The sequence below is a fragment of the Zingiber officinale genome, chromosome 1A, assembly GCF_018446385.1.
Source record: "Zingiber officinale cultivar Zhangliang chromosome 1A, Zo_v1.1, whole genome shotgun sequence".
Classification (NCBI taxonomy): Eukaryota; Viridiplantae; Streptophyta; class Magnoliopsida; order Zingiberales; family Zingiberaceae; genus Zingiber; species Zingiber officinale.
The window spans coordinates 32,785,648-32,811,214 of NC_055987.1; the positions used below are offsets into that span (position 1 = coordinate 32,785,648).

Genomic DNA, 25,567 nt, shown 5'->3' on the forward strand with positions numbered 1-25,567 from the left:
TGGTCGGCGCCGAGAGGAAGGGGAAGAGGTGGGATCGGCGTCGGGAGAAAAAGGAAAGAGGAGAAGAAATGGTGGCTTAGGGAAACGGCTCGCGACGAGGAGGTTAGGGCACATGCACGGGAGGAAACGGAGGAAAATGGAATAAAAGAAAAAGAAAAGAAAATCCAACTTTTCCTTCTTAAATGGGGTAACCTAAACAGGCTTTCTCCGGGCCCCATTTTTATCCCCGTAAACTCGTCCATACGAGCTCCGAAAAATTCCCGAAAAATTTCTAAAAATTCTGGAAAATTCTCTTATCATTATTCGTCATTTTTCCGGTATTTTACATCAAGCTTGTTTGATAAGGTAACCAAGCCGAGCCGAGCCGAGCCGAGCTTAAAATGAACCAAGCTTTTGAAATGAGTGTTCAAACTTGGCTTGGTTTATTTTTTATGAGCTTGAGCTTGTTTGAAACTTGGCTTGAGCTTGGTTTATTTAGATGTTATCATGCTCTCAATTCAAGCTTGGCTTGAACTTGGTTCGAGCTTGGCTTGAACTTGGTTCGTTTAGATGTTATTAAGCTCTCAATTCAAGCTTGTTTGATTGTTTGAAACTTTTAATGGTTTGATTAATTATTGAGCTTGATAATTTAAATTTATTTATTTATTTATTTTATTGTTTATTTAGCATATTGAAAAGAGTTTTATTAATGAATATGGTTCATGAACATTGTTCACAAACATTAACGAGCTGAACACATATGTGTTCAAGCTTGTTTGTTTAGCTTAACGAACTGTTCAAGCTTGTTTGTTTAATTAATTTTATGTATATTGGACGAACATAAACAAGCTCTTACCAAGATGAACACTAATCTTGTTCGCGAACGCTTGGTTCATTTATAGCCCTATATGTGAGGTAAGAAAAGCCCTAGACCTCGATGGAAGAAGCTTCTGTGGTGGTCAATAGAGTTGAGGGAAGACGATCTCTATTCTCGCCCTTTGTTTTTGATGCAATCCCCCTCGATCTCATTGTGCTTCGTTAATTTAAACTATAGCTTCTTATTTGAACTGAATTTGAATGGACGATTGAGAGCTCTCCAGATTTTATCCAACGGTGGAAGTCACTTTAAATCCGATCCAGAAGCTTAGATCTAGGTCAATGGTCATGATTTATCATCACTTAACTTGGGATGGACCGGATCTTTAATGGATGATTCAGATTGCTCCTGATCTTGGATGAATGGTCCAGATTGGTTCTCAATTGGCTTTCTTCAATTAATCCTAGATTTGAGCACAAATTTGACCTGACTCGAGTCTATTTTCCCTTGGTTGCCTATAAAGAAGATCACATTCCAATATTTAACAATAATTCGACAAATATAAAATAAATCTCATCAAAACTCAAAATGAATTCAAACTCGTAAAATATAATATAAATACGAATTTAAATACGTGAGAGGATTAAAATCACTTATAGGAGTCAAAATATCGTATCAAAATAATGGCTATCAACCAGCTGTCCAAAAGCCCCAAGAGAGGGGTTGATCTATCTGTTTTCCTTCACATCAGCGCCTTCCCCAGGCTATTGTGGCACCCCATCAATAGCAAGGACCTCTTTTGCAGTTTTGGAGCACTAGAATGTGCCTCGTCACCCTCCACGTCAACATATGTGCATTTCCTTTTCACCTTGTCAACAGTTTCCTTCCTCCTAGCAGTACAAGTGCCTTCTGCCGCAAGTTGTGGTGCCACCTGTCCAGTGCAGTTTGTTTTCATGTGCCCCTCTTTTTCCATGTCAATCCCTTCATCACCTCTGCTCTGGTTCTGCTGTCCAACCACAGTTGTTTGGCCTTGAGCTGCCTTTGATTATCTCCTGATCTACCCTTGGCCAGCAGACCTGCTATGCCTGGCCATGTCTTGCGAGAATGCGGTATGGTGCAGATTGCTAGGCAGGTAGCAATATGTGCAGGCACCGGCAAAAGAAAGCTGACCACAGAGCATAAAAGGTTTTGCACTATGGTGCAATAGGCTTCCACCAACGTCCTTTTCATTTGTGGGGTCTCTTCTTCCTTGAAACTTGCTTTGGTTATCACCGGAAAAGCAAAAGTAACACACTTTGTTTTGCTTACTACTCCGCACCTACACAACACACACACACTGCGCATGTACCACGTGCGCCACGCACACCACTCATGATCCAAGCCCCACGTGCACTTACTGCCCGCCCTCTGAACACCTTTCTTCTCTTTCATCTTGACACTCCAGAGGCAGCCAAAAATTGGTAATGACCTTCGACCTGTTGGAAGAAGCCTCGGCAGGAGATCCACTCGGCTGGAAGATTACTTTCCCTCGAACCAGGCTACCAGAATGAAGAGTTGACGGCATCCACTTGGAAGACGGAGCCAGAGTAGTTTTCCTGGTTGGTGCAAGTTGGAGGGAAAGTGCCACAATTGAACACATTCGCCCTGAAGGAGATTGGGCAATAGGGACAAGGCGCATCTCTTGCGTTTGATCCTTGGTGGTGCATCAGATTTAGAAGGAGGAACCTCTCCGAGTGCTAGGAGAGGGTCGAAAGGAAACTCTCCTTCGTTGGAGGGCAGATGTCATACTAGAATCACCCGCCCAATTGTTGGAGGCCTCTCCTGAAGGACCGGCTGAGTGATTTTCCCTCTCAGCCAAAAGAAGTTGCTCTTGATGATCCAATTCTACTTCCTCCAACTAAAGAGACTTGGAAGCTAATGTTGGGAGAAGGTGTGCATTGCATAAAATAAAGAGGACATTAGTTAGTGATGACAAGAAGGCTAATTTACTAATTTTTAACGTAGGAAAAATGGAGCATTGCTCAGACTGGACTCAGTGCGAACAGGTAGAGGAGGTCTTCATGTAGTAGTTGGGGACCATTAAATTATAGGTCAGTCAGCCTCTCTGAAGCAGAAACAAAAGTCAGATTATGTCAATAATCGCCTAGTTCAGGAAGAGGAGGAAGATCCGATCGTCATTCAGATGGCCAAGACACAAAGTCAGGCATTTTGATGAAAAAAAATGAAATTTCCATTCCTTATTAGAAAAAGATAGTTTCTTGAAGAAAATTATCTTAAGGTGGGATTAAAATAAGAAAACTCCGGGTTCTAATTTCCTAGGATAGGAGAAGTAATGAAAGTTGAGAGGGGTAAGAGGGATGCCATATAAGCAGAACAAAATGACCATTCCACACATTGAGCGGAAGTCATTAGACGTGAGTTGTTATAGTGGGATATTAAAATAATGGCCTATTTCAGACAAAAAATGGGGGATTGCAAAGCACAGACCCGCAAGAAATTGATCCTTAAAGAATGTAGCATAGCTATGCAAAAGACGATGGGGGTGATCTTGAGAAGTTGGAATATAGATACGGAAGCTCTTAAGGGTTTCTAAGGCTAGACATATCGTCTCCATGTCACAGTTGTGAAACTTGATAAGATCAACTATGAAACTTGAGATCGGCTTAATAATGTTTTCAAACTTGCAATCAAATTTGCGATCGACTCATTAACTTAATCAAATAAATATTTTTATAAATCGAGACCCGAATAATTAGCAGCTTGATTCATTTACATCATAGTTCGTATTTTCCTTTAATATTATAACAAAGTTAATTATTTATTTTATGAAATAAAAAAAAATGATAAATTCAGTTAACTTTATTGACTAGCCCTAAATTAACCGGTTCGGCCCCACGGAAATTTATCATCAGCCACCAGAGTAAATCGAGAAATACGCGTGACGAGTAACCCAGAAGCCCAGTATTCTTTGATTGCGCGTCCTATTTAGAGAAATTTTTTTTATAAATATGTCATAGCTAGGGATCAAATCATAAATATCTAAGTAACAATCTAAATATCCTATCACATAGCACCATAGTCCGGGGACTATAATATATATATATAGGATCGGATGTCCAATTAGAGCAGGACAGGTGAATAGTCCATAATTTTTTTTATTTTTATTTACCGGATCACAATTCTAATGCGATTGTTAATAGCAAAAATTACTGAGCAAAGTAAAAACACACGCTTTTTTTTCTCCAAATCATTAAAGGGCCTCTGTTTTTTATTCTGTTTTTTTTTCTCCTTTGCTTTTTTCTTAAAAGAGTATCCTATTTTATTATTCAACAGTATAATTATCTAATTATCGTAATTTTGTTCAGTACTACTATGTTCCATCTAAATCTAATATCTAAATCTTTAGCCGGTGGACATATTATAACAACTATAATTATACATATTATAATAATTATAATTTCATAACTATTATAATACATAATTTATTCAACGTTGATAAAAATTTATGTTATAATAGTTATAAAATTATAACTATTACAATTATTATAGTAGCTACAAAATCAAACTTTCTATAATATATACAGTAGCTATGATTTTATACTTGTTACAATGCACCCGACTAGTTCAATAATTAATAAAAAGATTTAAACAGGAGGAAACCGTACTAATCAATATTGAAGGATAATTGAGTAATTATATATGTGACTAAATGAGACATCTTTTTTGATATTAAGGTTACGTTTGGTCAGAGATAATCAGCGTTGTAATGTAATCAAAATTATATTATAATATTGATTACTTTATTTGGTATAGTTTTAAAACTCTAATGTAATATAACCTAGATTAAAAAAATAATAAAATTTTGTAATCTAGATTACAAGGTCAATAATATATAGTCCAATTACATTCAAAGCTTAGTGTTTAATTAAAATTTAAATATCAAATATACCTCTAGTTCATTTCTTGCACTAATCGATCACTAACGTAGTTGCCACAGTCAGCAGGTGACAACTGATCGCCAGCCATCGCCGCCTCCAAGTGTCAATGCCACTACAATTGATTAAGCAATGTAAATGATAGATTTGTAGAATTGAAAAAGGATCAAATCTTAACATCCCAACTCTAAAAAAAAGATTTCGTTTATTAAATTAATTAGTCATGGACTTAGGGCATAACCATGTTGGTTATCATATAGTATATTTATAAAAATGGATAAGGATCAATTCCTAATGAAACTGATAAAAACACCCTCTAATGTGATGGTCTACTCGATTTTCTAATTTACCTCTCTACAGATAATTATAACATCCAAGGTCACCATATGACCTTTTATGAAAATTGATCAAACAATTCAAATGGTAAATTTATAACATTGAAGAAGGATCGAATCCGACAAAATCATAAACATACCCTCTCATATAATATCTTATTTCAATTTTCTAGATAGTTGTGGAAGAAAATCACCAAAATGACTAATTTCATCTTTATTTATTTATTTATTTATTTATTAGAATTGATCAGGCAACTCAAAGACCTTTCGATATCACCTTTTGCTTCGTTAATCAAGCAACTCAAAATATTTAGTCGATCATACTTGAGTATCATCTAACAGCCCACCAAAACTTCCACCTAAATCTATGCATCATAAATTTTCAATCAACCAACCCAAACACTTAGAAGGTTATCCTTCTCATCCAACCCAAAAATTGAGTCAACCATCCTTTCAAAGGACGATTCACTCACCCCTAACACCTCCATGAGTTCATCCCAACCAATATGAAAAAGATAAATTACGAATAACTATTAATCTTGAAGAGTTGAATAACAACAAACACCCAATTAACTAAAATTTGATCCCTAAACTTCATGATAAAAATACCTTCAAACACTAGCTCACTGTCCATCCCATGGGAACAGAAGGTCTAGCTTTCAAAATTTGCCTATTGAGGTCAACCAAACTGGTCGCAGGTTTGACTCTTAAAATGTGTCATCTGGGTTAAACTTTTAGAAGGGTTACAATAAAAGGCAACAAAAATAATAATAAAAGACCACTAAACAAATAATATCTAGCCACAAAAGTATCCTCTCTCTATGTATATCTTGATCACCTATCATAGCAAAGATCATTGATGACCAATACAAGCAAAACTTTCATTTTAATCGTAGCAGAGATCATCTACACAAAATACATCAAACCACACTCAACCATCGAAGTGCGGTCATATGACTAACAATTATCCAAAAAGTTATCACTCACAAGGAGCATCACAGGTACCCTTTTTGTCCTTTTTTCTAAATTGCTACTAAATGATCAGAGTGACTCCAATGACCACTTTCGGAGGCACTATTCTCCTTTTGCAAGTTTTCGGAGGCACTCTCCTGAAAAATATTACAGAACATAAGTTAGAATTCACTGAGGCCTCGTAAACGTTTATGGCAGTTGAAGCAGCTTAAACATTCACAGGTCAACCGTAAATGCTTATGGCACTTGCACCACTTGATCATGTGCATGATTTTGAGTCATTGCATGAAGGCAGAAGCCAGTACTAGAATGTGACGAGGTTTCTTTGGGCAAGAAAAAGGAAAACAGGCACAAGTGCCAACCGAAGCATACCTTTCTTTTGGAGGGGGCGAATGCATTTACAACAGGTTTAAAAAAGACTCCAAACTGGAAAAATAAAATAAAATAAAAATGATTGAATTGATCATAAGCAACACCAAAGTTCAGACAAGATAGCAAAAGAATTCCCACCGGCCTGGGAAGATTTGTTCTTGGCCAATTTAATTCTTTCTATTGCCTAGAAAATTTTAAGGTGAGATTAACAAACAGTTTCATATAGGGCATTCCACAATCAACTATTAACAAAGACGAAATCATTATGAAGAGGGCAAATACCTTAGCAACTCGGTCACTATTGAATCCATTTTCATGCACCAGAAAGCTCCGAAGACCCTGATAAGAGAGGAATACTGTGTAAAGATGCCTAATGGACTTATTAGCACCTAATTAATTTTCATTACTACCTCATCATCTGGAGCTATCCACTTTAGTTCTGGAACGTCCATGGTCACATTAGGCTCTTTGAACAAGCGTCGAGCTTCTAGATAAGGCCATTCTTCAGGAATTTGATATCTATAATTATACCAAGTTTTATAAGAGAAACTACACGGACAACATAAGAATCCTGTTGGATCTTAATTTTTACAAAACCACAACAATTGAAGGTGATGCAACTAAATATTGCTTGAGTGAATGGGGGAAATTGGAGCACCTTTCTTTGTTTATGTTCTCCAAGATATTCTCTATGCAACTATGCTGACGGATGAACTTCAAAGCTGTTTGTCCTCCAATGCCTGATAGAGTCATTCGTTTAGCAGCATTGCATAGAAAGTTACAAAAGAAATTTAATATATAAAAAAAACTGCTATGTATATCATGTACATGTTAAAAAATATACATTCTAGGGAGAAGAATTAAAAATTCAATAAATGCCCTATGCACATAAAGATGAGTTCTGCAAATATAGACCATAACAAAAATGCATAAAGAATCTAAAACCTAAAATGCAACCATAGAAAGGTAAGCAGCATTATTTTGTTTTTGTTGACACAACTTCTAGATGCTCAAATCATAAAAAATGATGACTGCATAGCCGAGGATGGTATCACACAATTTTAAAGGAGTATAAACATGGCGTAAAACTTGGCAAGATAATAAAATTGCTTTTACATAATGACGCAATTTCAATCATTAAACCCGAAAGAGTTGTAAAGGATCAAAACTTTTGTAGGAAGAATAATAAACAATAGCATAAACAAATCACTAAAAATAATACCAATTAAATAGAAAGGTTATGAAAACATTTTTGAAAATAGCACACTGTATGAAGTGTATAATTTATTTCATGGAACATCAAATGCATAAATAGATTTTTTTTTCCTTGCAACCAAACAGAGTTACTGCTCAAACTTTAAAAAACAAACTTGAAATTGACACTAAGAGTACACTCAGTGACCCTAATGAACACATGTACAAATTTGTAAAAATAGTCATGTTAGAGATTGTGATTGATACAGGTTATGACAGATGAACCCAGAAGATGACGTGGTGGCAAAAGGACGTGGCAGTCCTACTCCAAAAAAGAGTAATATCCCTTCATCTAGATTGGAGTAGTTCCTAAATCCTGGGGTTAACTAGACCGGGTTTTAATCTGGCCAGGGGAAGATGGTCGGTCGTTAAGTCGAGCGAATTAGGGGGTATAATGTCTTAAGGGTAGCCAGATCTTAGGGAGGTCAAGTTTAAGGTTGACTGATCTAACATTATGGTCGGAATGACTGACTCATTCTACGGCATGTCAATCATAAACAACAGTGTGCGTGTGCATTCGTCCGGCCTTAAAGTCGAGCGAGCATGTATGCTCTAACCGACCGGATAAAGCCCGGCCAGGATAACGACGTTCAGCTTCATTAGTTCTCATATACATAACCGGTCGGATAAAGGTCAACCGGGATACAGGCACTCAGCCTCATTAGTTCCCATATATGTAACCGATCGGATAAAGGTCAGCCAGGATAAAGGCGCTCAACCTCATCAGTTCCTATATATGGGAACGGTCGGATAAAGCCCGACTGGAATAAAAAAGCGCTCAGCCTCATCAATTCCCATATATGTAACCGGTCGAATAAATCACGACCCGGATAAAGGCACTCAACCTTATCAGCTTCCACATACGTAACCGGCCGGATAAAGACTGGTCGGGTTAAAAGTACTCAGCCTCATTAATTCTCATATATGCAACTGACTGTCCGGACTTAAGGCCCTTAGCTTCATAAAACTTTCCAGGTATACCCGACCAAAGTGCGCATATGCCCGGTCAAGCATAATCAAGCATATGACACTTATCAAAGGGATTTCTCGGGATCCCGATATACTCTACCATTCTCTAGCAAGTATATTAATGAGGCGCAGGACGTAATTGAACAGCTTAATCTAATATAGGACAAAGGATTATACAGAATGTAACTGAATGGTTCAATAAAAGAGGTCGGCTTAAGGACCGGCTGAAATATATTCAGCGCAGAGTCAATCAGCCAAACAAGCAGGTCGGCTTAAGGACTTGCCAAAATATACTCAACAAACAAGCAGCAGACAATATTTTAACAGTCTGTCAAGGTTGTCGGGGAATGTTCCTTGAGTACCTCTTGCGGAGGTTAGTTATGACAGCATACTCGACAATTTCATCAAAGATTTAAGTCATAAACGACAAAAAAGATACATCTAAGGGTAAAAAAAATTCCTCAGACTATTACTGCATATCATCCAGACTGTACTTTTTCCATCACCTAAAAAACTGCAACGCACGATGCCATCTCATGATCACAGAGGTTGTGAGAGGTGGTATATAAAGGGAATTCTCTCCGTTGGCAAGGTATGCATCATTTGTATATGAAACCCACGCTCTCGCAAATTCACTATTGTTCTTCATTTCACTCCTCGAAGATCGTACTGACCTGAGCGTCGAAAGGCCTTGCCAGGGATCCTTTCCCAGGTCTTTGGTCACTAACGATTTGTTGGATTGTTTGAGTGTGCACAGTATCTGAAGGAAATCTTCTCCTCGAAGCCAAGAGGTCTTCTCTTTGTCAATGATTAAGCCATCGTCACCAGCATGCCATCTCTTCATCTCTCAAACAGGATCAAATTTGGCGTTGTATGTGAAAAATTTCACCTGAATCTAAGAATCAGAGATAGAAGAGACGAGGAAACTCGCCACTATCACTTTGACGCAAGAGGATCTAGACCTACTCATCATCGAAAAAACGCAAAAGTTAATGCAACAGTAACAACAACAACAACAAGGAGCTCCGGTGGTGTTTTATTGCCATCTAATCCTATCGCTTCAACAACGACTCACCAAAAGGAATGAGGCGTACAAGAGAAGGGTCAAGCTCATTTACTTAGGGCATCTCGTTCACTGGCTCCACACCATCGGGGCTCTTTTTCGCACGCCGCCTGAACATATAGATCAAGAAGAGCCTCACCGAGAGTCTTCTAGAGAAGCACTTGTCAGAGACAGGCGAAGGGAAAAGGCTCCAGCACGTTATAGTTCGCCTGAAGACATTAGCACCTTGTTCTCTCAAAGGGTGTTAGAGGATAAGTTGTCAAAGCATTATCAAAACCTAGCCATAAGGGAATACTCAGGATTAGTTGATCCTGATCATCTTGTCAAATTTGAGCATGTCACTCTCCTTCACCAGTTTACTGATGGGGTGAAGTGCGGGTGTTCCTCACCAGCTTCGATGGTTCTGCACAGACGATTACCCGTTGGATCTATCCAATGTTTCAAGGATTTCTGCAAGGTTATCCTTCACCACTTTGCAAGCAACCGACACTACCAAAAGACTCCCTTGAGTCTTTTCTCACTGAAACAGGGGCCTAAGGAGTCACTGAGGTCCAACATTAAAAAATTCAACAAAGTGGTCAAAGACGTTCCTTCCGCCACTACCGAAACCTTGATGAGCGCCTTCTCCCAAGGGCTTGTCAATAATGATTTCTTCAATTCCTTGGTGAGAAGACCTCTGAGGAATTTTGATCATCTGTTGGACCAGGTAACCGAGTTTATCAATGTTAAAGAGGCGCAAGCTGCCCGGAGGAAAGATACTCCTACACCCACACCGGCTCCTGTACCCGAGCACTGAGCATTGCCCACTCCTCCGCCTAAAGGATCCCGAGCAACCCCTTAACCTCATCATCAAGAGTCACGACCCCAGGCCGTGCAGCATATGGGGGTCGAGCAAGAAAGGTATCCGGAGCCTCCTCAAGAAGCTCCAAGATGATAGTGCACTCTTCACCGGTCGACCACCCATGACCCACGGGATTGCTACACGCTGGCTAATTGGAGATTTCGTCGGTACACTCCATCGCCTAACCGCTAACCCTACCAAAGACCGAATGGCTCGCCCAGAAGAAATCAGTGTGAGGCCGAACGACAGCAGAGGGCTACACCACCACCACCACTAGTGGACCGAACACCCACTCCCGCTCGAAACCAACCGGAGTGCTCGACCCAGTAGGAGGAAAATCGTAATAATGCCGCCAGGGGCAACATCAACATGATAGCAAGAGATCCAACCGATAGAGACTCCAACCGAGCGAGAAAGTCACACGCTCGGCGATTGGAAATTCATGCGGGCGGGTGCATCATAGAATGGGCGGTCGGGCCTAAAATCAGCTTTGGACCCAAGGATCTAGATGGGTGGAGATACCCCACGATGATGCATTAATAATCAAGATTGTTATAGTCAATTATAACATTTCCCATACTTTCATTGACACAGATAGTTCTGTCAACATCATCTTTAGGCGAGTATTCGAGCAGCTATAGATAGACCCAAGCGAGCTTCAACCCATGGTGACTCCTCTGTATAGATTCACTAGTAATGAGATTCAATCGCTCGGCCAGACAAAATTGGTCATATCTTTATGGGAGGAGCTCCTAATGAGGACACGTCGATCAAACTTCATCGTGATTGACGTGCCCTCAACTTATAATGTCATTTTAGGCCGCTCGACCTTAAATGAATTCCGGGCGGTGATCTCTACCTTTTGCCAAAAAATAAAACTCCCTATGGATGACCAAGTTGGGGAAGTTCGAGGAGATCAACTAATGACACGCAAGTGCTATGTTGAGATAATCAAGACTGAAGCCCACTCTGCATGGAAGATAGGATGGAAGTCAATGTTATCTAGGAGGCTCCACCCGTCCTCGTCTATGAAGAAAAAGAAGAAGTACAAATTCAGCCTGACCGGTCAGAAGCTACCATTCAGATAGTAGTCGATCTGGTTCCTGAACTTAAAGAAGAGCTAATCAAATGTTTAACGCGCAACAGTGATGTATTCACCTAGACGCCCAAAGAAGTGACGGGTGTGTTGCCCGAGATTATCGAGCATGTGCTTCATGTCTATCCAGAAACTCGGTCGGTCAAACAAAGGAAGCGGGATTTTAAAGCCGAGCAGAACAAGATCATCAAAGATAAGGTGGATAAGCTACTGGAGGCGGGCTATATTCGTGAAATTCAGTTTCCGAGCTGGTTGGCCAACGTGATTTTCGTCTCAAAGCAAGGAAATAAATGGCAGGTCTGCATCAATTTCAGAGATCTTAACAAAGTCTGCCCAAAAGACTATTATCCGCTCCCTCGCATCGATCAAGTGGTGGATTCCACTTCCAGGTGCGAGTTCATCTGTATGCTGGACGCATATTAGGGATATCACCCAAGGTTTAAAATTTCAACCTGTGCTGAGGTTTCGGTCCGAGACCGGAACGATACGATTTCAGTATCGTACCGTGCCGATACGATTTCAGTATCGTACCGTGCCGATACGATTTCAGTAATTTTATTTAAACATTAAAAGGCTAGCGCAACGGTAAAGTTATTGTCATGTGACCAAAAGGTCACGGGTTCGAATCCTAGAAACAGCCTCTTGCAAAAAGTAGGGTAAGACTGCGTACAATGATCCTTCCCCGGGACCCCGCATGGCGAGAGCTTCGTGCACCAGGCTGCCTTTTTTTATTAAATCAGTAAAAGTATAAAATAATAAAAAAATATATATAAGAATATAAATTTGATTTAATAGAATTGTTTAAAAAAATATTTTTTTTAGAATTTTTAAAATTGTAAAAACAATTTCAGAATATTATTTAATAAAATTGATTATTTTTTAAAAAAAATAAATATATTTTTTATATTTTATTGGGATAATTTAATTATGGTTTATGAAAGTCTCTTTAAAATATCACAATTAAATGGGAATTGTTTAATTTATTTAAATTGTAACTTTGTATAGTGATCCCCTGCCCGCGACTCGCCCATGATGCCTCCGACGCCCCGTGGACGCCTCCGACGACGTCGGAGGCGTCCAGCGGCACCAGAGGAGTCTGGCGACGCTTTCGGCGGCGCCAAAAGCGTCCGTGACGTTTTCGGCGTTGCCAGAAGCATCGCAACGCCTTCAGCGCCCGTGACACACTTCTGGCGCCGCGAAGCTTCCGGCGAAGCCGGAAGCTTTTAGCGACGCCGGAAGCTTCTGGCGACGTTGTTCCTCCTAGTGCAACGATTTCTGGTACGCGCACGACTCGTAGCGCATGACGCATGACACTACGAAATCGTCGCTCGTTCGGTGTTGGTTTCATTGCGTGGGCGGAACGGTAAGTTTCACCCGTTCCGCCCGGCACAGAACGAAATTTTGAACTATGATATCACCAACTCCCTCTTACCAAGGACGACCAGAAAAAGATCAGTTTCATAACTGCTGAGGACACCCATTGTTATAATGTTATATCGTTCGAACTGAAGAATGCAGAGGTTACCTACCAACGGCTCATGAATATGGTCTTTCGGAAGCAGATCGGGCGGAACATGAAAGTGTACGTGAATGACATCCTCATTAAGTCCCTTCATGCGGCTGATCTATGTGCGAACGTGGAGGAAACTTGCAACACTTTAAAACAATATGGATAGAAGCTCAACCCAAACAAGTGTATGTTTGGAGCCAAGAGTGGGAGGTTCTTGGGCTATATTGTGACCGAGCAAGGGGTTGAGGTTAATCCGAGCAAGGTATGAGCACTACAAGATATAGCCCCTCCATGCAATCTGAAGCTCAAAGATTGACCGGCCGGATTACTGCCCTCTCTCGTTTCATCTCCCGTTCAGCCGATCGAAGCTTACCTTTTTCCAAGATATTCCGTCGGGTGACCAAGTTCCAATAGGATGCCGCCTACAATAAAGCTTTTGAGGAGCTAAATAATTACCTGTCCGCCTGCTTATACTTGCAGAGCTCATAGCGGGTGAGACATTGTGGATGTATTTGTCAGCTAATGATTATGCGGTCGGGTCAATATTGGTGAGACAAGAGAGGAAGGAGCAACAACCTATATATTTAAGTCATTTAACAAAACGAGCCGAGTGTCGTTATACCGCACTCGAGAAGTTGGCCTACAGATTGGTATTAGCTGCCCGGAGGTTACGTCTTTATTTCCTTTCTCATCTGATCATAATACTCACTAATAGCACATTAGGCCGAGTAATTGTCAACCCCGAAGCCTCTGGAAGGTTGATCAAGTGGACTACTAAGCTTACTGAGTATGATACACGGTATCAACCTCGAGCGGCCATCAAGACTCAAGCTTTGGCGAATTTTCTAATAGAGGTTCAGAATCCCGAGTAGGAGATCTGGAAAATATATGTAGATGGATCTTCCACTCGGCAGGGTAGTGAGATAGGTATTATTATGATATCCCCTAAGAAGATAGAATGCAACTATTCGTTCAGCTGAATTACTGGGTCACCAACAATGAGGTTGCATATGAAACATTAATAGCTGACCTATAAGCTGCAAGACATATGGGTGTTGATTGGGTTCTAATTTATTCCGATTCACAATTAGCTACGCAACAGTTATCAAGCAACTTCAAATTAATAATGAGTGACTTAAGCTCTATACAAAAGCCTTTGAAAAACTCAAAACAAAGTTCCAGGAGGTAGTTATCCAAAAGGTTCCCCGATCAAAAAATCAAATGGAGGACGACCTGGCCAAGTTAGCCTCTGCCATCATTCCCTGGAATATAGACAGGCCGGTAGAGCAAACACTATTAGTAGCATGTATTGAAAGACAGGCCGACCTAGAGTTATAAAGTGACTGGAGAACCCCAATTATATTATTTCTACAGCAGGGTAGTCTACCACCCAAGCGCGAGCAGACACGTATAATTAAGAAAAAAGCCAGTCAGTTCACTCTGATTGGTGATCAACTTTATAAGCGAGCTTTCTCATGTCCTTTACTCAAGTGCATAGGGCCAAAAAGATATAGAATACATTTCACAAGAAGTTCATCAAGGTTCCTGCGGGAGTCTTGCGGGCGGTCCAGATTATAAGCAAGCATGTTCTCGCGGCTCATATAAATCCAGCGCGGCTTAATGACCGAATGAATTTCAAACTCCCGAACCGTTCAATCGGATTATAAGCGAGCATGCTCTCGCGGCTCAGATAAATCTAGAGCGGCTTAATGACCGAACAAATTTCAGACTCCCAAGTCGTTCGATCGAGTTATAAGCGAGCATCCTCTCACAACTCAGATAAATCCAGAGCGACTTAATGACCGAACGAATTCCAAACTTTCGAACCATTCGTTCGAGCTGTAAGTGAGCATGCTCTCGCAGCTCAGATAAATCTAGAGCGGCTTAAAGACCGAAATATCAAGAACCCCCGAACCGGTCAAGTTATAAGTTAAAAGCAAGCATATATTAGGAAGGAATTTTCTTTATTCAACCTGATTATGTCGCTCAATGCTAAATCAAGGCTAAACTTATTATTCAATCCGACAATCAATTATGGCAAGTTTTTTTGAAGGTAGTAATTTATTTGTTTAGTCAGACTATTTCGTTCGGCGTTACTACCTCGATCGGTTTATTGTGCCTCCTAACATATATTGCATGACGAGGGTGCATGGAAGTTACTTTATAAACTTATTGGTGGTTCTGAAGATATGCATGAGAAGCTAGTGTCATCTAACCTTTCTCAATGTCTATTTTATCACATCTTAAAAATATATTTCGGCATACTCTGGAGGATAGTTTCAATTCTTTCTAATGATTGTACACAATTATACATTAGGGTACACAACGTAAAATTGTTAATCGAATCTGTTCAAGAGATCCCCTGGGAACTCGTTGAGAAGTCGATGTTGGTCAATAGATTGTCAGGGGGATTTGTCGGTAGGTGGCTAGTCTTTCCGTAATTGTTGGATTACCCCTTCGGCAGAATGGTTAAGTGTTCCTGCAAGCCATTGTGCTAGTTCTCTCTTAAAATCAATAGAATCTAAATAAGCTCTCCTCCCAGCTCAAGACACTCATTCTCTTCATCTTTATAAAGTGATAGCTCGGTCCGAGCAGCGGCAGCTTCAGCCTTTGCAGCGTCTAACTCGGCCTGCATGGATTATAGTTGGGTTTCTCATGTATTCAGCTCCACTTGTTGCTTCAATAACAAGAAATTCTTAGTGGATAGTTCCTGGGTTAGTTCAGGGGAGTTGGATATATGTGAAAGCTTTAGCTCTTCTAGCAGGGTATCTTTATGATCTAGGTCAGAATGGTTTTATCTTTCATTGCTCTTTCTACCCGGAGCTTGAATTCGCTATCTTGTAGTAAGAGTTCTAATCTCTGCTTGTCCATCTACTGAGACTTCACTAATTGTTGACATTATTGCAAAGTATTTTCCATACTAGAGATGAGCTCAGCTTGCTCCTCAATTTTTCCTTACAAGATGGTTGTCTCATTGCTAGGAGCGATAGAAGTAGCATCTAATTCTTCCACGCGATTCTTCAAAATTTTGTTGACCCGCTACAAGTCCACAACCAATTGGCCCAAATGTAGTCCAAAAGCGTAGAACTGAATGAAATAACGATAAAGGTATAGTTCATAAAAGTAATTTAAGAAAACTTAGTCATGCACTCACCACAATGGCATTTCAGTTGTGCTCGTCAGCACACTCTGAAATTGTGGTTCCTTGTATTTGTGCATGTGCTTGCACACATGACTCTGGCTAGTAAACCCTTTAACTTAAGTATCCCGAAAGATGGAAAAGTGGTACTTAGCCCTTGTTGTGAGGGCAACCAATAGGACTGCTTGAAAAGGCATTGAAAACTAGTTGAACGAGTAGGCCTCGAAGGAAGAGCAAGAGGGAGCTCAAGCGATTGCAAATGAGCAAAAGTTGGTTGACCAGATAAAGATTCTGATACTTGCCCAACCAGCCCAGAACTTTACTTGAGTATCGATCGATCAGATGTGTGACCGACTGATCTCATACTAGGAGTTCGTTTAGCAAGGGGGTAGCTGAAGGAACGCTTAAAGCTCCTGGCAGAGCTGACTGAGTAGGTAAAGGGGCTTGCATTGTCTCGATGGGCCTGATATCTGGATCGATCGCACAAGACATAGGTATAAGAACACCTAGCCTTATCATAGCAATTGTAAAATGAGAGCGACTATATTTTTGAGATTCAGGCTCTTTACCTCGAGCAAAAGATATCTCGGCCAAAGCAAGACGATCCCGTTCGGGTATACCCGAGCCTGTAGCCTCTGCTTGGGGCCTTTTGCGCTTAATTATGAGAGGGGTATCCGAATCTATAGCGCTGGAAGAAGAACTGTGAGAAAGTTCTACTGGAGGAAGTAAACCAACTGAGGCAGAGGCATGTTTAAGCTAGCGCTCCTTTATTAAATTCTCGTATATTTGGTTCAGAGTCTCTTCCGATGGCCAATTATTTTTGAAAAGGAAAGTCAGTCTAATGGCTTCCGTTGTAAAAATAAATGGATAATTAGAATTAGAAAATTTTATAATAAATGGTTAAGAAATAACAAATAATTAAGAGAGACAGATTTTTTCTTACCAAAAGTGACACTTAGCTCAAGATCCACCGGAGTGATCCCAAAAACATATAACGGACCTTCTATAGTCAACTTTGGGAAACTAAACTTCAAACCTCTCCTAGAGCTTGGTGAAGGATTGGGTCTGTGCGAAGGTTGACCAAGTCAAGAATAGGGGGAAGGTTTGGTTGCCAGGTTGTGGGGCAGGACAGAAAGCTCGGAAGGTGTATGAAAAAATACTTATCTGTCCATTCCTCTTGGGCTGGAATTCTATTGAACAAAATAACCTTAGGACGAGCCTAAAAGCGAAATAGATCGTCTTCTACTTGTCGAGGAAAGAAATAATGATGGAACAAACAAGGAGAAAGAGGGGCATTGAACAAGAGGAAAATAATAAGGACACCACTTAAGATGCGAAGAGATTATAGAATAAGTTAATGAAGCGGGATGCCAAAGTATTGGCTAACGTTAATGAAGAAAGGATACAGGGGTAAACGAAAGTCAGCTATAACTTGTTCTCCAAAAACAACAACACTCTCTGGCCGAGGAAGATGGGGACGGTCTTGGCTAGCAGGAATTACCATGTAGGATGGAAGCCCATAGTTGAGAGGAAAGTCATAGGCATCATCAATAGTGGAATTGGAGGAGCAGTGAGTGTACCATGCGCAAGCTTCAGCTATAGTGAACAAGAAGATGAGGAGAATGAAAAGTGTGAAAATATAGAGGAAGAAGAAGAAGAGGGCAAAGCGTCAGGGTTTTTTCATTTTCACGAAGTTTTTATATGAATTCTTCGAAAATGTTATTTGAGTTAAATCGTCGGATCATAATAATGAAAAGGCGGAGTCACCAATGAACTGTTGGATGGTTAGATAACGCAACGAGTAGATGAAAAATTATATATCTAGGATGGAATGTTCACACGTGTTACCAATAAAAAACTTGCAATGGTAACTAATTTGACAGACAATCATCCCGAAGCGTCGGTGATGTTTTTGAAGTGAGCTTGGTTTCTTGTGCAACTCTTTTAAAAGCATGGCCGATCTCAAACTCGAACAAGCCTTTAGTGATTTGATAGGGGGAATAATAGTGGAAGCCCGAACGGATTTGTATGAGACTGATTATTTACTCAGACAAGGTTGTACCGGGCGGGTTCAATTTCAATTAGTTTGGAGTAAACAATATTGGTCGCAGTTCGTCTTATCCTCGTATTATCCTAAAACTTAAGGTACGAACAAGTGTAAGCCCGGTCAAGAATAAGCTAGAACAAGTTTTAATTATGACTGGTCGTAAAGATTGGCATCCTTAGGTGAATAAGCGTTAAGCACTATAGCTCGATCAGTCGATTGGCCTAGATGGTCAGCCCTAAGCATTCTTGCCCTTCCCCGTCTGGATTTTTGTCCGGTCGGATTTCGATGATCCTTAAGGTAGTACACGTGTTATGTAAGACCATAAATGATCATACAATCAAGCTTTAAAGAAGAGATATTTGATAGGTTCAATCATACAGCAGAAATTAGTATCCCATTCATTGAACAAGACAAATAAAGGAGAACCAGATAGAGCACAATAAGTTTGGAAATAGATCAGGAGGAGCGTTATGGATTATCTTTTTGTAAACTGGCAGGAGGATTGGAAGGGAGGATCGGAGGTGAGATATCCACCTTCTTTTAATTACTTCATCGCACCTTCCGCTCTAAGGAAGAGAGTTTTAGTAATGGAGTCAACGATGAGGACGTTGAAGTCACGTGTTAGAAACAAGGCTTTTTTCTTAGCCTCAAATCGCTCGTCCTCTCCCGCCTGATAGGCTGTCGATTCTGACCGAACTACTATTGATTCAATCTGAGCAGTCATCAAATCTGATAGCATGGAATCTCGCTCGACCTTTTAAGTCACCAGTTCGAATTCTTTGACAAATAGTTCAACAACGTATGAAGCCTTCAATTCTTGTAGCTGGGCATACAATTATGCGTTCTCTGTCATTTGCTCATCCAATTTTTCTGTATTTCTATCCGGTAACTTGTTTTCGATTGAAGTTGAGCTTCAAAAGTGTTCAAGGCAGTCTTCCACTGGGTTGCCTTCTCTTGCTCGGTTTTAGCTAACTGTTGAGCTTCATGTAGTTGAGCATCTCGCTATTTTATTCGCTCAGAGATACGCGCGAAAATTGCTTCGGTGACTCGTTGCTTTAGCAACCCATTCTCCTTAACCAAGTCGTACAGTTTTTAAGCAACGCTCATGCTAATTGCCCAACTATGAAAGATGAGCGCAATTATGAGCCTTCAGAATGGATGAAACACAATCAATTAAAGTTACATTACCTTAGTCCATTCATAAGAAAATTCGTCTGCTAGCCCTATAAGAGTAAGCTCATTAAGTTTGTTTTTTGCAACCTCCCACGTATTTATTAAACGATCTCCTAATAGTATTAAGAGCGTAGGAGAAGGGGTGAATGTTGAAGCGAGCGGAGCTTAGACAAAGGGTAAGGAAAAAAATGATTGATGAAGCCACTCGAGAGCAGTGGTGGTGGTCTCTACATAAGGGGACACGAAGAAGCTGGGCCTTGAAGAACTGCCTAGCAAAGGAACGTCCTCTCACCAAAAGAAGCGACCAAGGGTAAACCTCGTTCGGTTAGCAATTATTATTCCTCGGCGCGAATCTTTTCAGCGGTCAGGTCAATCGCTGCATCGACCAAGGACTTCAAAATGGCATCTACTGCACAAAACAAAAAACACCTTAGTTAACAATAGCGTAAGGACAGAATTACCAAAACTTATCAAAAGAGCAGGGTAGCTTCTTGTAGATGAGGCTTAAACCAAATAGATATAGGAAGTCTTCGTGTAGCCACCTATGAATTCTGAAACGCTGATTATTCAGCTTAGGAAGATAAGAAACAAAAATGAGATCCTGTTTGAATTAGCCTAGGTCAGGAAGAGGAAAAGAGGATTATCCTTCGATAGACTAGGTACCGGCCCAGGCATTTTCATGAAAAACAAATGAGATTTTCATCCTTTGTTCAAAGACGGCATATCTTCGAAGAAGACCGCCTTTGATCGGGACTGGAAGAGAAAGGCACCGGGTTCCAATTTCTTGGGAAAGGAGAAGAGAAAAAGATTGCAGGGTGTTGGTGGAATGTCAAATATGCAGAACAACATGAAACATTCCACATATGTATCGGAAAGCATTTGAAACAAACTGTTGCAAAGGGATTTAGAAGTATCAACTTACTTCCAACAAAAAAAAAAGGATGGACAAGAAAGCGTAAACATGCCGCTAATTGGTCAGAAAAGAAGGTAACATGATTAGGGGCCAGGAAGGTGAGGTCAATCGTCGGAAGAAGGCAAGACGATGGTATACTCTTTAGGGATTTCAAACTTGGACCGAATGTAAGCCTCATTAGAATTATCAAAGGTGAAACAAGTAAAGGTATTCCAGGGGGCGAATGATTCCTGAGCTATAATAGGATGTAAATCCAAAAGAAGGGGAACAACTTACCGAGTCGCTTAAGGGTGGAAAAAAGGAGAAGTTTGGAGAGTAAGGGTCGTCGGAGAAGAAAGGCAGGGAAGATGAAATGCAAAGTGCGAAGAGCGCACACCGCTTAGAGTTTTATAAAGTGAAAGTTAATTATCACCGTTGGATTAAAACAATCTGTGTTGGAAGGGTCATTGATCTATAGAGAAATATATGCGATTGAGCCGTACGAAGAGGCGTGCATCATAAGCCATTTCGGAAAACAAAAAGGAGAGTCATGCGGCTTCAGCTCATAAGCAGACATTTATGATGGAAGTGACAACCATATTATCCCTCTGACCATGAACCTTTCTACGCATCCTCGGTAATCTCATCTGAGAAAAACTAGTTGCAGGCAGATGGTTTTTAAAAAATTTGCCAAATCTCCAAGGTACAAAAGGAAGCGTGAAAAGATAAAGCGGGCAAAATTAAAACTTGGGTCCAGTCAGTTGGCTACACCTTCGACTAGACTTGTAGAAGAAGCTAGTGATACGGGTTATGACGAATGGTCCCAGAAGATGACGTGGTAGTCAAAGTCAAGAGAGTGTAACAGTCCTACTCCAAAAATGAGTAATATCCCTTCGTCTGGATTGGAGTAGTTCCCTAGTATTAAATCCTGGAGTTAATCAGACCAAGTTTTAATCCGACCAGGGGAAGATGATTGGTCATTAAGCCGAGCGAAGTGGAGAGTATAATGTCTTAAGGGTAGCCAGATCTTAGAGAGGTCAAGTTTAAGGTTGACCGGTCTTACATTGTGATCGGAATAACTGACTCATTCTACGGCATGTCAACATAAACAACAGTGTGTGTGTGTGCATTCATCCAGCCTTAAAGTCGGGTAGGCATGTATGCTCTAACCGGTCGGATAAAGTCCAGCTGGGATAAAGGCGCTCAACCTCATTAATTGCCATATATGTAACCGGTCGAATAAAGCTTGGTCGGGATATAGGCGCTCAGCCTCATTAGTTCCCATATATATAACCGATCGAATAAAGCCTAACCGGGAAAAAGGCGCTCAACCTCATCAGTTCCCATATATGTAGCCGATCGGATAAAGTCCGGTCGAGATAAAAGCGCTCAGCCTCATCAATTCTGATATATGTAACTGGTCGAATAAATCCCAGCCGAAATAAAGGCACTCAAACTCATCAACTTCCACATATGTAACCGGCTGGGTTAAAGGCACTCAACCTCATTAATTCCCATATATGCGACCGGCCGTCCGGACTTAAGGGCCTCAACTTCATAAAACTTTCCAGGTATGCCCGACCAAAGTGCACATATGCCCAATCAAGCATGATCAAGCATATGGCACTTATCAAAGGGATTTCTCGAGATCCCGATATACTCTACCATTCTCTAGCAAGTATATTAATGTGGCGTAGGACATAATTGAGTAGCTTAATCTGACATAAGGCAAAGGAATATACTGAATGGTTTAATAAAAGAGGTTAGCTTAAGGATCGGCCGAATTATATTCAGCACAGAGTACATCGGCCAAACAAGCAGGTCGGCTTAAGGACTCGTCGAAATATATTCAGCACATAGTACATCAGTCAAACGAGTAGGCCGACTTAAGGATCGGTCAAGGTATACTCAACAAACAAGCAGCAGACAATGTTTTAACAGTCTGTCAAGGTTGTCGAGGAATATTCCTTGGGTACTTCTTGCGGAGGTTAATTATGACAACATATTTCCTTGAAAATTTCATCAAGGATTTAAGTCATAAACGACAAAAGAGGTACATCTAAGGGTAGAAAAAAGATTCCTCGGACTATTACTGCATATCATCCATACTATACTTTTCCATCACCTAACAAACTCCAACGCACGATGTCATCTCATAATCACGAAGGTTGTGAGAGGTGGTATATAAAGGGGGATCCTCTCCGTTGGCAAGGTACACATCATTTGCATCTGAAACCCATGCTCTCGCAGATCCACTACTGTTCTTCATTTCACTAACCGGAGATCATACAGATTTGAGCGTCGAAGGGTGGATAATTTCCCAGGTCTTTGGTCACTAACGCTTTGTTGGATCGTTTGAATGTGCGCAGGATCTAAAGGAAATCGTCTCCTTAAAGCCAGAAAGTCTTTTCTTCGTCAACGATCAGTGTTATACCCATGTTGAACACTATATCAAGTACGAGTAATATAGATATGGAAGAGCAATATAAGCATGGAACAGTTGCAGTACTGACACCATATTCAACTACACAAGCATTATTGTACTAGAGATTTGAATATACATTAGTTATCAAATTTTGTAAACAGTGAACAGTAGAATACTAGACTTGTATGTTAAACTTGTTGAGTGTGCAATATCTGAGAAGCGAGTTTACCTTTAATGCTATCACAATAATCACATCCAGAGAGAATGCACAGATCAATGAACTGATCCATAGTGAGTTCTAGTTCTTCAAGGACCTGAAAAGTAAGGATGGAAATAAATACACTAATTCAATTAGCAATAAGCAGAATAAGTATACCTTTGAAACTTCAAATTCCATCACAGGGGTTTTTTTGGAACTAGGATCCATTATCTGACGAAGAAACCTCGGCGCCCCATAAGTTAAAGAATCCATGTCTTCTGAGGCAACCGCATACGCCTAAAGATTAATAATAAACAAATATGTTTATGTTTAGGATACAAAAGTTAAAAAAACAAAACAGAATATGTTACAATGCATCATATTACCTTGTCACTTTTGCAAAGAGCTGCACATTGAGCTTCTGCTTCACAGGGTGCCTTTAGATCAGAAAGATGAGTTTAGCTTCTAAAACAAGAGATAAAGTACTTCTATATTAAGCAATTGCATGTAGTTTTAGGAAATGTTGGCATGGGAAAGCAAAATTGTCATTGTAAGTTCAAATTCTTGTAGCAAGGATTAAGAATTCAACAAGTGAAAGTGGACTAGTTTACCTCAATAGTTGGCACACCCATTAGTCTTAAGAGTCGTTTACAATCTTCATTATGTTGCTTGGTTACCTATCATAAAAATTCTACAGTAAGCAACTGGAATCAAATTCTTCAAGAAGTAATACAAAATTTCTAAATATATTTAAAGAAACTCTGTTACATATGAAGAAAACAGATAATCAGCATGCTAACTTCATGTTGATTGCATCATAGTCAATGAGATCCTTGTGGTAATTTCTAATAAAATAGCAATATCAATGATTACCTTGATAGTCCTTTTGCTGTACTTTTCAATTCCCTGCAGATCACCAGTCTGCAAACAGCAAAAGTAACTAACTAAGGCAGCAAAAGAAATTCTAGTAGGCTAAAGGGTCCCAATACAGGTACTTGCTATGCACAGGCAATGACCTCAACAGTTGTGTTCAAATCCTTAGTTGCATCTTCCCTCTTTGAATATCTATAGAATAAAATAAGCTTACAGATTATCATTATCTTGCAAAAAAAAAAAAAAAGGGGGGGGGGGGGGGGGGGGGGGGGGAACAATGACAAATCTGTAAAGACTTGCCTTTTAGCAAGTCCTTGTTTCTTCAGCTCTGGAGGCTGACCATCAAATACATATCTGGCATCACAAAATAATAATAAAACATGGTGGCTGAGTGAGAATCAAAATGATATTTAGACATGCAAATGGACTTACACTGGCTTGATACCTGCTTCTAAAAATCTGATAGTTCGATTGAGTATCCATTGCAGATGGCTTATCGGCCATACCAAATGCCAAATGTCAAGAGTTAGATGAAGAAATAAACAAGTCCCCGCCAAGCAGAGATTTCTCTCAAAATTTGAGCACTTTTTAACATTTATCATGGACAACACAATGAAATAGAAGTGTAAGATCACCTTGTAATTTTGCCATTCTGGTTAGTGAGAGTTTCCATGCCAGTTCTTCTGGCAACGATCTAAATGCGAGACAATTGCATCAAGTTATAAAATATAGAGAGGAAAGTGTGGGTGGTACAAACAGCAGATAAAAGCTCAATAGCCACTATCTAAAACCCTAAACCCTAACTCGAGAAGAGGACGGCATATCCAAAAAAATAAGATGAAAAAAAGACTAAACATAAGGGATAAAAACGGACAAGGAACTGGTAGATACTCATGCTGGCGTCGATTGCAATCTTCTGGCCGAAATAATTCTCAAACTTCTGTTCCTTGATAGCTTTGGGAGCGTGGTCAGCAAGGAGCTTCGTCAAACCCTAACAGCAAAGCGACAGCGGAAGATAACGACACCATGGCAAAGTAAGTGAGGTGACGAACTGACGATCGCAGTGGCATACTCGCATACCGCATGTGGATGTGAAAGCTTACCTTTATCCCCATGGCGACCTCGACGAGCACGGATCCTCTGACAGCGAAGAACTGGTCCGATGAACCCGTTTAGTTTTATGGACCCATCTATTATTCAACTTATGTATAATCTCTGATTCAAGAATAAATTAGGAATTGCGGTCTGGAGGATTTCGACAGGATCTCGACCTCGACGAAAAGGATGAAATGGAAAAGAATGTTATAAATTTTATTTCAAACTTATCTTTATTATAAAATTATTATATTAAAATATGTTATTTTAATTTTAATATTACTATAGCAATTAATGTTATATACTTATGATTATAATAAAAACAAGTAAATTGAGCATCCACATCAGATACCCTATTCAAAAATTTTAACTTAAATTTTGGACAGGGTAATTAAAAAAAAATTATATCAGTTACTATATCGATTCTTTAAATTATACATTTATGAATAGTATTCTCTAAATTTAGGGAATAAATTCTATTCCCTAAATATTATAGAGGAGAGAGAAGAAATAAGGAATGGTGTATTGAAAAATAGATATCTAAATTTAATAAAATAAATTTTTTATCCTAAATTATGCAT

General features: G+C 39.9%; 1 protein-coding gene across 10 annotated transcripts; it reads right to left on the reverse strand.

Moving 5' to 3' along the window:
* Positions 1-5,926: 5,926 nt before the first annotated feature.
* LOC122022955 (flap endonuclease 1-A-like) lies at positions 5,927-25,165 on the reverse strand. 10 transcript variants are annotated; one of them, XM_042581078.1, is made up of 17 exons: positions 24,995-25,163; positions 24,766-24,882; positions 24,527-24,585; positions 24,324-24,383; positions 24,192-24,245; positions 24,035-24,083; positions 23,892-23,939; positions 23,630-23,695; positions 23,405-23,455; positions 23,196-23,315; positions 23,049-23,133; positions 7,069-7,150; positions 6,821-6,929; positions 6,693-6,749; positions 6,549-6,594; positions 6,411-6,464; positions 5,927-6,175 (listed from the first exon to the last, which is right to left on the reverse strand). In XM_042581078.1, exons 1-16 carry the CDS (start codon positions 25,004-25,006, stop codon positions 6,448-6,450), a joined length of 1,032 nt encoding a protein of 343 aa, XP_042437012.1. In that variant the 5' UTR covers positions 25,007-25,163; the 3' UTR covers positions 5,927-6,175; positions 6,411-6,447. The 10 variants fall into 10 exon arrangements, with proteins under 10 accessions (XP_042437012.1, XP_042436999.1, XP_042437019.1 ...); XM_042581065.1 differs by lacking the exon at positions 6,549-6,594 and having other exon boundaries at positions 24,324-24,350; positions 24,995-25,165; XM_042581085.1 differs by lacking the exon at positions 6,549-6,594 and having other exon boundaries at positions 24,783-24,882; positions 24,995-25,164.
* Between the last annotated feature and the right edge of the window lie 402 nt (positions 25,166-25,567).